At 31.3% G+C, this 13,462-nt stretch overlaps 1 protein-coding gene across 3 annotated transcripts; it reads left to right on the forward strand.

The window, feature by feature from the left end:
• Positions 1-434: 434 nt before the first annotated feature.
• On the forward strand, positions 435-5,400 carry LOC129323115 (TMV resistance protein N-like). 3 transcript variants are annotated; one of them, XM_054969682.1, is made up of 6 exons: positions 435-506; positions 817-1,748; positions 2,053-2,121; positions 2,338-3,382; positions 3,983-4,264; positions 4,947-5,400. In XM_054969682.1, exons 3-5 carry the CDS (start codon positions 2,072-2,074, stop codon positions 4,106-4,108), a joined length of 1,221 nt encoding a protein of 406 aa, XP_054825657.1. In that variant the 5' UTR covers positions 435-506; positions 817-1,748; positions 2,053-2,071; the 3' UTR covers positions 4,109-4,264; positions 4,947-5,400. The 3 variants fall into 3 exon arrangements, with proteins under 3 accessions (XP_054825657.1, XP_054825658.1, XP_054825659.1); XM_054969683.1 differs by having other exon boundaries at positions 871-1,748; XM_054969684.1 differs by having other exon boundaries at positions 1,606-1,748.
• Positions 5,401-13,462: the final 8,062 nt, after the last annotated feature.

Raw genomic sequence — 13,462 nt, forward strand, 5'->3', positions numbered from 1 at the left:
ATCAAAAATTTTATGTTAATTCATGGACACCCCTATGTTGGCTCATGTCTAATAATTAATATTAATAAATGATTATTTATAATAACTTTTTATGAAAATAACATCCTCTAAAAATGTAGAGTTTTTTTGAAACATACATTTCCTTTCCTCAAGTAATAACTTTTAATTTTATAATCTCCCAAATGTGCATTGAAAATTTAAAGAGATATGACATTGGTGATTATAACTCTCTAAATAACTCTTCATGAATATTTCTTAATTTATAATGGCATAACTCCTTAATTAATAAGGACATGACATTTAAAAGAATATGATTTTTCAAAAAAAAAATCTCTTTATTTTAAAAATATTTTAATGATATGTTGCAATGCGGGAATAATATAGACTCGGATTTCTTCCACATAATTTTTATCCTTGTTCTCTTATTTTCTTAGGGAAGATCAAAGACGAGTTGTTGGCAAAATAGCTGTGGAGGCAAAGAGAACTCTGGTTGAAGAAAAAGAGACGTGAGTTACATTCTGTTTAATTGTTTATATTTTTTTTTTTTGGGGCATGAGATATTATCATTCTGATAAGAACTCTTTGTTCATGCTTAAATTGATCAAACCACTTATTTATGTTTTCAACAAGAGTAATAGAACAAAGGAAATAGACCAATTATAAAATTAACAATGCAAGACTATTTTGGCAAAGCTAGGGGTCGGATTTCCATATGCCACTTTGGTTTTCATTCAAGGAGCGAGAGTTTTCCTCTTTGTTTACCTTTTGAAACTACCCAACAAGCTTCTGAGAGTACTAATGATACTTATATTACAGAAGGGTCTGGGAAGCAAGAATGGTTGAATGTTACTAAGAAAACTATGGTTTCAGATTCGCAATGGATGTCCAGAGAAGTGTATGGTCATCATCCAAGGAGATATCAGTCATGGGCGGCGCCACATATAAATCATCAGGGGCAAAAGCACCCCTTGGACTTGGAAAAAAATAATATACAAGGAGGGTTTATATGTTCTAATACTTTGCACTTCTGGAATCAAATATTTTGCACCCCTAAGTCCAACTTTAAAGATATTTGGGTTTCAAAAAATTTTATATCTCTTAAAGTTAGTGATTAGATTAACAATTGCCACAACAACGGTAGAAAGAGAATTTTCCTTCATAAAATTTGTGAAAAATAGGTTGTGAAATAGTATAAAAAATCCATTGATGAATAATTATCTAATGACTTATATTAAAAAAGATATTTTTCTTAGCATCGATAATGAGATGATTGTTTAACGATTCCATAACATGAAGTCATATAGGGTACAATTGTTTTTAAAATTATTACGTTATTTTTAAATTATTAATTTAAAAAATGTTGCACCCCATGGCCCAGAGTCCTGGCATCACCACTGGAGATATGGCCATGGAGCTGTGATGTGTTCGTATTAAATTTCATAACTGAGGAAAATTGCTCATTTGTTAAGGAGTTTCGCAATGCTCTATATAGATGTGGTCTGGTTATGGCTTCTCGAGATTCTATTGCTCGAGCTCCCTTGAACAAACAAGCTTCGTGTTTTTATCGTCTCAAAAAACTATGAGGCCCAAATACCCTACTTGCAGGAACTGAACTCATGGAGAGGCCAGTTTCTATCAATTTTTTTGGAGGTGGATCCCTTTCAAGTACATAGTGGTTTTCATAAACTGCTTGAACAAAAGTTGGGGCCATGTTCACTTCCTATACAAGATTTGGTGGTTCAAGATAAGTACGACCTTCTTCTCTAATTGTTCTGTGCGTATTTTAAAATTTCTTCCTTTCAGAGCATTTTAAAGAGACAAAGTGAGGTAGAGAAAAGAAATATATTATGATTCAATTATCATTTCATCTTTGTCTTCTTTCCTTAGTTAATTACTCAATTTCTGGAATGGTTCATTTTATATAAATTTAGGCAATTGATTCGTAGATTAGTGTGCAGTCAATTTCATTTTCTTGACAATCTTCTCCATCAATAATTGACATCTGTTCACTTCATTGGTGGCGCTAATTTTCTTTTCTTTCATCTTATTCAGGAGAGACCAGTCGCGGGTTATGCGTAATATTGTTGAGAAATCTACCAAAATTTTGTGTGAGCGTGCTCGGTAAGTAACATTATTTTAGTTCCTCATGGTTCTTTCTCTACATATACTTGGCTGTATCTAATTGATCAAGTCCTTTCTTATGTGTGTATGCGGATAGAGAAATAAGATTTGAAAACTTATGTAACAAAATTACGAATTAATTGAAATCTTGTCCGCACTCATACATATATGAAACAATAACTGCTAAATTACTTTTGTTCTTCTTCTCTTCTACAGGATATCATTTGGACATGACATTGAAGCATATGCAAGGGAAATAGATAAATCAAGAGAAATAGCTACAGTTGGGATAGGATATCATCGTGTAGAAAAATTAGTTGAGCTCATGGACTTAGGCTCAAATTATGATGTGCGAGTTGTAGGGATTAGTGGGATGGGGGGAGTAGGGAAGTCAGCTCTTGCGGAAGATGTCTTTGAAATAATCTCCTACCTTCTTGATTCTGCCTATTTCATCTCCACTCCAACTACCACTCAAGATTATCCTCCAAGTCAATCCATATTAAAGGAGGCCTTTCTTCAGATAGCTTTGCCAAAAGAATTTCAACCTTCATATTTAAAAAGCCCAAGACTCCAGAGGATGCTTGTTGAGTACTCGAAACATTTTGATGGAGGATGGATTAGACGGTTGTTTGGAGGAGGAAGTAGAATTATCATAACAAGCAGAGATGAGGGACTCCTTAGACATCTTGGAGTAGATGAGATTCACAAGGTGGAACTATTGAATCAAAATGAAGCTCTTCGACTTTTTTGCAAAATTGTTTTCAAAAGTGATAAACCAATGACAGGTTATGAGGAGCTGACCCTCGAAGCACTTAAATATGCTGATGGCCTTCCATTAGCTGTTAAATCAGTAGGTTCATCGCTTGTTGATCTAAGTGTCTCAGAGTGGAAAAGTGTGTTGACCAAACTTCAAACAGTTCCTGACCCTTCAGTACTCACAGTGCTTAAGAAAAGTTTTGATGGGCTCACAGATTGGCAAAAGAATGCTTTCTTGGATATTGCATGTTGTTTTGCAGGACAAAAGATTGATTATATCAAGGGAATTTTATTTTGTCAATATCTTTTTCGATTTTTTTATGAGATGATAATCGAAAGTCTTATTGAAAAGTCACTGATGAGCATATCAAGTCAAAGAATAAAAATACATCGTCTCCTAGAACAGTTAGCAAAACTAATTGTTCTTGATGAATCTCCCGAACCTGGAAAGCGGAGTAGGATATGGAATTATGAAGATTTTCGTCATATCATGGAGGCAAATGCTGTAAGTTCTTTATACTTTAATAGCCTTAAAAGTAAATTATCAATTTCGTCTATAGTTATATGAGTTGTTAGTTTGGTTCATGAAATATCCCCCAACTTAGATAAAATGTACTGCAAAAGACCATGCTTAGTTCTTTCGTCCTTAAATCTTACAAGTTGATAGAGATGGTTAAAAACCCATCTAGAAGAGGGTTATTATTATATCTTTGATCAACCCCCTCCTTGGATTGATGATGGAGGGAATTGATGAATAATCTGTATCACTGATAGGATGTTGTAATTGGCTTATCATCTTTATGAATGGTTTCATTTCTATTTTTTTTATAAAAAAAACCATCTAGATGCTTGTGAACAGAAAGTAATGACATTTTAGATAGCATAGACATAATTAACTATGTTAACAAACAGCCCAATTTATGATTTCAACAAAACCTTTATGTTGATTTGATTTAAATTATTTTTTTTTTATAGATTATATAGATAAAACATTTATAGTTTAGAAATTAGAATCTTATCTTATTGTGTTTATATATATACATATATAGAGTTGATAGTTTTGACTTTTTATATTTACTTATGCAATACATCCATATTAATTCAGGGAACTAATCGTGTTCAAATCATAGTACTCTCAAATGATGAAGAGCATCCACAGGGGACAACTTTGAACATAGAAGGTTTATCAAAATTGAGGAAACTCAAAATCCTTATATTTCACAATGTGTAATATTCAGGAAATCCCTATGATCTTTCTAACAACTTGAGATATCTTTCCTGGGATAAGTATCCACTTAATCATTTGCCATCAAATTTTGAGCCAAAATGCCTTGTGGAATTGATCATGCCAGACAGCAGCATAACACAACTATGGAGAGATGAAGAGGTATATCAATCAAAACTAAATTGATGATGATCAGTAAAGTTATATGCTGCTTTTAATTTGTTGAACAAACCAGAATTTTATATTTCACAATTTCAAGCCTGTCTGGTTTCTGTTTTTAAAAATAAAAAAATTTAAAATTTATTTGAATAAGTATTTTCAATTTAATTGTATTTAAAACTATTCTCCTTTTTTAAAAACTAGAAACATTTTAAAGTTGTTTTCATTTTATTTTTATTATTTTCAAAATATATTATATTTGATTGTTAAAAAATACAATCATTTTGATCAATTACTATCATAAGCCATCATTGTTAACGTCTGGCAACTAGATTTTTAATTATAAAACTGATTTTTAAGTTAACACAACCAAATGGATATTTTCTTTTTTTTTTTTTGAAAACAGTTTTAAAAATTATATTAAAAAATAGCTTTTTAAAACAAAAAACAAAAACGAAAACGAAAAAGCCCTTAATATCTCATTTTTCTTCTTCAAAGAATATTTCTTATTCAATATTTCTCTCATTAAGATGTGTTGAAGTCTCACTGTCATTGGAATATTCCATGACAAAAGTGTAATTATAGCGCTTTTGGCATTGACACTAATGAAGATGAACAATTGTTTTGGATGCTTCAATTAAAAGTCTTGTCTTTGAGTTTGATGCTTGTCTAATCTCCTAATCAGACAGAGATGCAGTACCTGGAGAACTTGAACCTCCGTGGCTCTAAAGATTTGATGAAGATACCTTATTCTGATTTGCTTCCATGTCTTGAAAGGTTAGACTTGGAAGGATGTACTTCATTAGTGCAGCTTCATCCTTCTATTGCGTATTTGAGAAGGCTTAAGTTTTTGAATTTGAGAAACTGCACAAATCTAGAAAGTATTCCAAATGAATTATTTGGCGAAAGCTCTCTTGAATTTCTAAATCTGGCTGGCTGCTCCAAATTTGCCCAAAGTTTGAGGTTCAAGAGAGTAACATTAAGTTGGTCTTATGTTAGACTTATGTGGCTTTAATCATGTATTAATTATATGAACACATCTCTTTCTTTGCATTGAGCTCTATCAATATTCTCGTCTGCTACAATTTGTGTCTATTTGCATCTGCTATGGAACATTTTTATTTTATAATTATATCCAATCGTACATTATTTATGGTGTCTCAGATTTTGACACATCATTTTACAATGAGATAGTCAACCACATATATTTGGCAAACACACTAGATTTAGAGCTGATGGGGAAGATATCATGTCATTTAGTCCCATGTTACAGTTTATTTTCTACAACGTAGATATTTTTTTTTCCTTAAAACTTGGTTTAACAAATTGAATTATGTTTATATTATGCAATTCAAAAATAGATCTAGATGTATAATGACCGAAAAGGATATAAATTTTATTATACATATTTGTGTTTTATTTTATATCTTTAAAGAAAAATAGTATTAAACTTTAAACTAAATTTAAAAATAAAAGAGTGAATATATAATTAATAAGTATTATTTATAAATTTTAAAAAACTGAAATAAATTAACTGTTGGTAATATATATATATATATATATAAATTGCATTGAATGCGCCAGCATTATAACTCATCCTAACCTTAATAAGAAACAAATATCAGATTATTGAGACATGTTGCACTTGAACCCACCTCCCTCCAATTAAATTTGAGAAACTGCACAAGTCTGATGATTGGTATTTCAAATGAATTATTTGACCAAACCACTCTTCAATTTCGTTGGCCAAGAAAAAGGACCTCTCTAGAATTTCCAAATCTAGCTGGTTGCTCACAATTGCAAGATTCCTGTGATAACAATTGAAAAATTGCCTCCTGTCTCACTAATACAATAGTTAGTTTTTCTGTTAAATGTCTAACTTACAGTATTTTAAATTTGAGCTTGAATGTATCTTAAATTTGATTTTTTAAGTGTTTCTTGTATTGAGGAATGGTTTTATCCATTTAATGAAACAATGAGCACAAAATCATCTACCCAAGGCAAATTTTATTGTGGCAGTACATCTTCAAGCCAATGGAATTGAATGAAAAATCAGTTAGCTCCCAACTACTTCACTTTAAAAAACTGAAATGCGTCAAAAAAAAATTACGAAATTGACATTCTCTGAAATTAAATTCACTTCCTTTGCTTTCAGTGCAGAGATCATGAAAGACTGCATTACAAGGAGTCTCCCTTCTTCATAAGTATAGCATCATCCTAAAAGATTTGATAAAACTGCCACCCCCAAAAGCTCAATAACAGTGTTGAATAAATAATATGTACCAATCAATCTGAAAATATATGACATGCCTGCAACATTAGAAAACCTCAATATCTCCACAAATAACAATGAGTCCTAAGACTTACATTTCTTACTGTAAATTATTTGGTTCTGTAAGTAACTTAATGACCATAGGACTACAGGAGTAAGAAATTAATATGACCACATAAGATTAGTTTTTTAAATATGCTACTTATCACTTTCTGATCAACTGCTCCTATTACATATGATGAAACCCTCTCCTCTAATAGATTTAAAACAAGAAAAAATCAGAAAAATTGTAATGGCCTGAAAAAAAATTAAAATTAAAATTAAAAATTTAAGTTAAGGTGTTTTTTATTGTTTTTATATAATTTAGGGTAGTTTATCAAGAATGAACAAGTGACTTAGTGGCAACGACTTTGGACCTTAAAACATGGGTCTTGGGTTGATGCACAAACGAGAGGATTTCATTTTTTACTTCAGCCAGGTTAAATTATCGAAGTTACCCTTTAAAAAAATCAAAGATTAGAAACGCACGCACATATTGTTCATTTTCTTCTTGCCTCTCTTCAGTTTCGAACAATCCATAGCAAGAGTGTTAGAGAGAGTAGGAACCCGCACCCCCTTTGTTCGATCTCCACCATCTTCAACATCGCCGACGTGGTTGTGAGTAAGCACGTCCTCCGCCGCCGCTGAGAGGTCCAGATCGTGATTCCTCCCTCTCCCCTGCTTCTCACCATCAATCGTTCGCCTTGCTAGTTGTTGTTTAGCTCATTCGTCAGTCATTGTCGCTGCTGGAGCCGTTAGAGTCACCATCGTTTGCTGCTGTAAGGATTGTCATCGAGGTCAAGGACTCCTTCCGTTCTTGTGTTGCTGTCAATTGATATCCTCTCTGTCTCTGTTTCATGGTAGTGCTCATAGATAGCTATGGAAACTTGATCCTCTTCCTTCATCCCTCCTTGTTCCTTAGATGAGTGAATCTCACCTCTCTCCTCTCTTTGGTCTGATTCTGTGCACATATATATTGATGAATGAGGTTTAAATTTTCCATTCCTCTCCTTTCTTGGCTACCGTAGGTCTGTGGAAAAAAAATAAAATAAATTAGTAAACTGAATTGACTCCAATTGGTAAGGCAGTTCAATTGTTGTTGGTGCTATTGATAAAGTTGGATAGGAGTTTGATATTCTCTGAGTTTAACACTGGGTTGTATGGAAATATATATATATATATATAATGAGAATAATAATTAGGAAGTTTGATGTATTCAAGTATTGATGTTGGGAACTGTGGGAGTGTGATATGAAGAGAAGGGCTTAAAATTAAATTTAAATATTTATGTACCCATTAGAAGGGATTGAGTTTGGTTATGAATTTTCTCAAATTTTATCAACCTCTACAAGGATATATTTGGTTTGGGTGTTAATTATTTATGGATTTAACTTGAGTTTTGTGAAAAAATTTTATCATGAAATTATTGTGAGATAATTAGATTATGGGGAATTGCATGATTGATGATTATAAATGATAATGTTGTCTTAAGGCTTGATTTTGGGATACATCTAACGTGTTTGATAAATTGGGTGATAGAAGAACTCTGAAATTTTATAGTGATTAAAGATGTTGTGTGTAGATATATACAAGTTTAGTTACATAAGTACTTGAGGAGAGTTGGATAGAAACAAAGTGTTGAATAGAAAGATATATATATATATATATATATATAAAGTGTAATAGAGATTAATGAATGAAGGAAATTGAATAGAGAAAAGATTGATATTAGTTGGAGGATTAATGCCTGTAAGGTATTCGATGAAATGTCTAAATGTGAGTTTTGACATATGATGGAAAAACAGGCATGGTGAATATATATTGTTAATTAATTAAAACAATTATTAGAAGATAATTATTTTCTTTAGTGGACGTTGAGAAAAACAAATTAAAGTATAATCAAGTTATTGGACGGGAAGTAATTTGTACAACTGTTGAGGGATCAAAGAAGCTAAGGCATACATTATATGATTTGAAATTTAGTTGATTATGTTGTAGTGACTTTGGAAGGGAATATATGTGATATGAGTAAAGGTCATTAATCAATTCTTTATATATGTTTACATAGGATGTTGAGAAGAAGATAAACTTTTTTTAGGAGTTGGAAAAAGTAAATCTTTAGATTTGGAACTATGAGGTAAGTAAATAGCATCCCAATTAATTCACTAACGAATTTATTTTTACTAAAATATTATTTTTTTTAAATAGATTTCATGTACTATTTGAAGTATTTAATATTTTGTTAGTTTTATTGCTTCAACTCTTTAAGTTTTAATTTGTATGATGAAAAATAGTTGAATCATAATATACCTATATATTTTCATTATAAAATGTATACTGAAGGATGATGAAAAGTTTTACTAGCTTAAATAGAAATTTTTATTTGATAAAGGCAAATGTGGAATCAGTAAAGAAGTTTATATTGAGAAGAATTGAGATTTTAAAATGTTCATGCAAGTTAGATATTGAAAGTACAAAATTTTATTTTGAAAATGATTAATTTCTCGCATGTTTGAAAAATTAATTTTTGAGGACTATACACAAAGCACTGGTTGTTAATAGTAGTTCCATTAGCACTTGGTGCCATAGTTATGACTAGCTAGTTCGACTTTCGTGATCAGCGCACTCACATTTGTTATCCATAAATCTCGTACCTACATTTGTTTTCATAGCTTCAAGTCACATTTGGTTAGTATTATCCTCGTGAACCGTGTGTCCATGTTTGTTTCGTAGCTTCAGCTGCGTTTGATTACCTATCCTTGTGGATTATATGTCCACGTTTGTTTTTGTGGTGTAAGCCACATTTGATTATTTACCCTCATAGACTGTGTGTCCACGTTTTCTACAAAGTCCTAAAATTTAATTGATTTGTGAATATATGTACATACTTTATTGATTTTAAATAGTGAATGTTACTATTTTTATTTACTTAATCTATTTTATTTTATTGTACAAGATCAAATGTTAAGGTTTTGTCATTATAAATTTACTAATTCAGTATATTTGAAGTCATGTATAATCTCTTAATCTCCAAATTCAGTTTTTATATTTTATTGATGTTTTTTTTAATTGCACACCAATTTTCTTGATAAATTTATTTATCTTGAATCTTTTAATCATTATTGGGATGTTATTTATTAGAAGAAAAAAATATTTTTGGTGTCAAATAATGTAAGCAACCTGCACTTCTTGAGGATCATTGAGAGGCTCCTTATTGAATTGACTATAAGATCTTTTTAGAATATCTTCCTTTTTGATGTAAATATTTAATTATGTGTTGTCTTGAGATTATGTTTTAGATGCTCCACAATAACTATAGATAGGATCCTGATCTATAATTTATACTATCTGGCTCTATGACGGAGCAACGCTTCATATTTTTGATTTGGTTTTGTAAAGGATTTTTATAGAGATTTTTGGGAGGTCCCAACTATAGGGGAGGTTTTGTCAAATTTTGTACAAAATTATTGAAGCTTTTATTATAATGATTTTTATTAAGTATATCATAATTTTTTGTACAAATTTAATTATGTTTTAAAAATGAAAAGATTTTTCAATTTAGGGCTTAAGGGATATGTGATAGGGTTCACATCTCGTGCCAGTCACCCTCTATTTTTGGGACATGACAAAAATAATTTTTGATTACAAGGATAATGATGATTCATGCCAAAGTCATATCCCTCATACACTCATACACTTAAACTACAGTTACAAAGACAGTACAAAATACACTAATGAACAGTAACATAGACATAAGCCATAAGCCACTCACAAACCCACCAAGCAGAAGATAAAATGACAAAGAAAGGTGACTTCCTCCACCCCAATACACTAGACTTTTGAGAGGCTAGAACTCTCCTCACCAATCCTAGAATTCAAAATAATTCCCCCCTCCTACATGAAAGGAAAGATTTAAAGGCCCAAAATGTTACAAAAGGTTGAAGATAATCCTAGGTGAACCTAATCCCTTTTCATACATCACTTTTTCCCCCCTGCGGCTAGGAACCTTTAGGTAATTCTATTATCCACTGGAAGATAATTCTTTAGTCTCTTTCCTACACCATTTCCCTTCATATAGACTAAGTTATAGGCCCTAGGAAATGATATATAAATCTGTTCTAATTCTTCAACTCTATCAACATATTTTTAGCAAAGCCATATTGCAATGAAGCATGGATAAAAAAAAAAAAACCTTCATTTCCAAATAGCTAAAATCTATGTATACTTGAATTTATGTTCCATTATGGGGGATAGAGAATTGCATGTAAAATACTTGAGTCTGGTTTTAATTTGCCTTCTTTATTTAAAGATGCTCACCAATCTGTTACTAAGTTTGGTAGATGTCAAATGACAAGGAACATTTCTAGGAGACATGAGATGCCTCAATCAGGAATTTTAGAAGTGGAGTTGCTTGATGCCTAGGCTATTGATTTCATGGGACCATTTTCTTCTTTTAGAGGAAATCAATACATACTTATTGCTGTAGAATATGGGAGCAAGGGGGCAAAGGCTATAGGTGTGTAAATCAAATGATGGTAATACTATGATCCAGCTTTTTAAAAAGAACATCTTTACTAGATTCAGTACTCCTAGAGCCATTTCACTTACGAGGGTACTTATTTCAACAACAAGCAATAGTCTCCATCGGATGTCCCTTGCTTATCACTCACAAACCAATAGTCTCTGTGAACTGACTAATAGAGATATCATGTAGATACTTGAGAAGACGGTAGGTCCTACTAGAAAAGATTAGACGAACAAGCTTGATGATGCTTTATGGGCCTACCGCATAGCCTTTCAAACTTCAATTGGGATGTCATCATACCGTTTGGGTTTTGGGAAGGCACACTACTTGCCTATTGAATTAAAGCATAAATCTTAATGGCCGATTAAACAACTGAATATGGACCCTAAGAAATCTAGTACTTTAAGGATATTGCAATTGAATGAGTTGGAAGAATTTAGACTCCATGCTTTTGAAAGTGCAAGACTTTATAAGGTAAGGACTAAGAGATGGTATGATCAACATATCTTGTATCGGACTTTTGAGTCAAGACAATTGGTACTTCTCTTCAATTGAAGTTTAAAGTTGTTCCCTGAAAAGATGAAATCTTGATGGTCCAATCCTTTTAAAGTGCTTTCCGTGGCACCATATGGAACAATTGAGGTTATTAATGAAAGAATGGGTAGATCTTTCAAAGTTAACGGACAAAGACTCAGCATTACAGGGGAGGTGAAATAGAGTAACTGAAGTTTACTATCCACTTGGTTGATCCACCTTTATGATTTGATAGAGTCTAGCTAAGGACTATAAAGTAAGTGCTTTTTGGGAGGCCACCCAAGTTTTATTTTCATTTTACTTGTACTTTTGATTATTTTTTTTGTTTTAGTTGTCTTTGATTTGATCTTCTTTTATTTAGCATGTTTAAAGGTTGCAGGGTTTTTGAAGAATTTGAAAGCTCAAAGTCAAGTTTTAGAAATTAAGGAGCATGCCAACAACATTTTGGGAAAGTGTCCTTCCTTTGTGCTCTTTTGTTGATAATTTCTATGCACTTTTACATACTCAATGCCTTATGTTGATGGGTGATTGGATTGAAAGTTATCAATTAAATATTAAGAGATATGGAAGAGGGTATAATATAATTATGTTGATTGAGAGGTGTTTAGGTTATTTTCTTTTTGGGTATTTGCTTTACACGTGTATTTTTCTAAGGTTGTGAGTGTTTTTGTTGTGGGAGAATGATAATAAAATCTCAAAAATATAAATTAATGACAGTTAAGTCCCCAATAAAACTTTGTACGAAATAAATTATAAATATTAATTCAAACAGTTATAAATAGGAATCAAAATTACATACAAATTGTTATATTCAAAATTTAAATGTCATATTTGCAATTAGATCTTTTATTTTTATAACTGTTTGAATCGATATTTACAACTGATTTTCCAAAAAAATTATTAAGAACCTAATTGTCATTAATTTTATCTTTTGAGACTTAACTGTTATTCTCCTTTTTGTTTTATGTTATGTTCGCCCTAGCAAAAAAATATTATGCTCCAACAAAGGTCTCTCTGTGTTTTTGTCCAAAATTCTAAACAATACCTTTGTTGAAGCGAAATCCCATTTGTCTCTAGCATTATTTGTTTCTGTGACTTTCCAACAAAATTACAGAGAGCACATTCGCTACAGCAAAATCATGTTTTGCCCCAGTGAAATATGCTTATGTGTTTTTGTCAAAATGTATTACATTTTGGGATGTTGAAATTTCTTTAAAAGTGTCTTATCATTTAGGATTGAAAGAGTAGTTCATTATAATCAAAGACAATCTTAAAAATGATCAATTTCATTTAAAAATTTAATAAGTTTTTAATTTTACTCATATTAAATATACATGCATTAATAACATACTCCCTTTGGTTTCTAAGGGCATCTTCTAGAAGCATTTTTTTGTCATTAATATAAGGCATATTATTGGGTATTAGTTATGTTTTTCCAACATTACTCGTATTCAATTGCATTAACTATAGGAGATAATGTAATGCAAATTTAAATTTTTTTATTTAAATAGAGGTAAAATTAAAAGTTTATATATATTTTCATGCAAATTTAATAGCTTATAAGAGGGATTGGAGGAGGATTAAAAATATTTTCTCTATTTTTCCTTAAGCATCATTTCAGAATTCAATTCTTAAAGATTAGAAGTGCATACAAAGAATATTGTTTGAGAAATGACAACCCCTTAAATACCACTTAAATTTCTTAAAAGATTAGTCTCATGGCCATTGTATGGAGATATTTTTTGGAGGAAAAATCTCTCTCTTCAGGCATCCAAGGCCAAGAAACTTGTAAGAAGTTTTCAAATCTCAAAATAACATCATGAATTGTCGA

This window comes from Prosopis cineraria, unplaced genomic scaffold (assembly GCF_029017545.1).
Source record: "Prosopis cineraria cultivar Desert tree isolate PC_DT_omini unplaced genomic scaffold, ASM2901754v1 PC10, whole genome shotgun sequence".
Taxonomy (NCBI): domain Eukaryota; kingdom Viridiplantae; phylum Streptophyta; class Magnoliopsida; order Fabales; family Fabaceae; genus Prosopis; species Prosopis cineraria.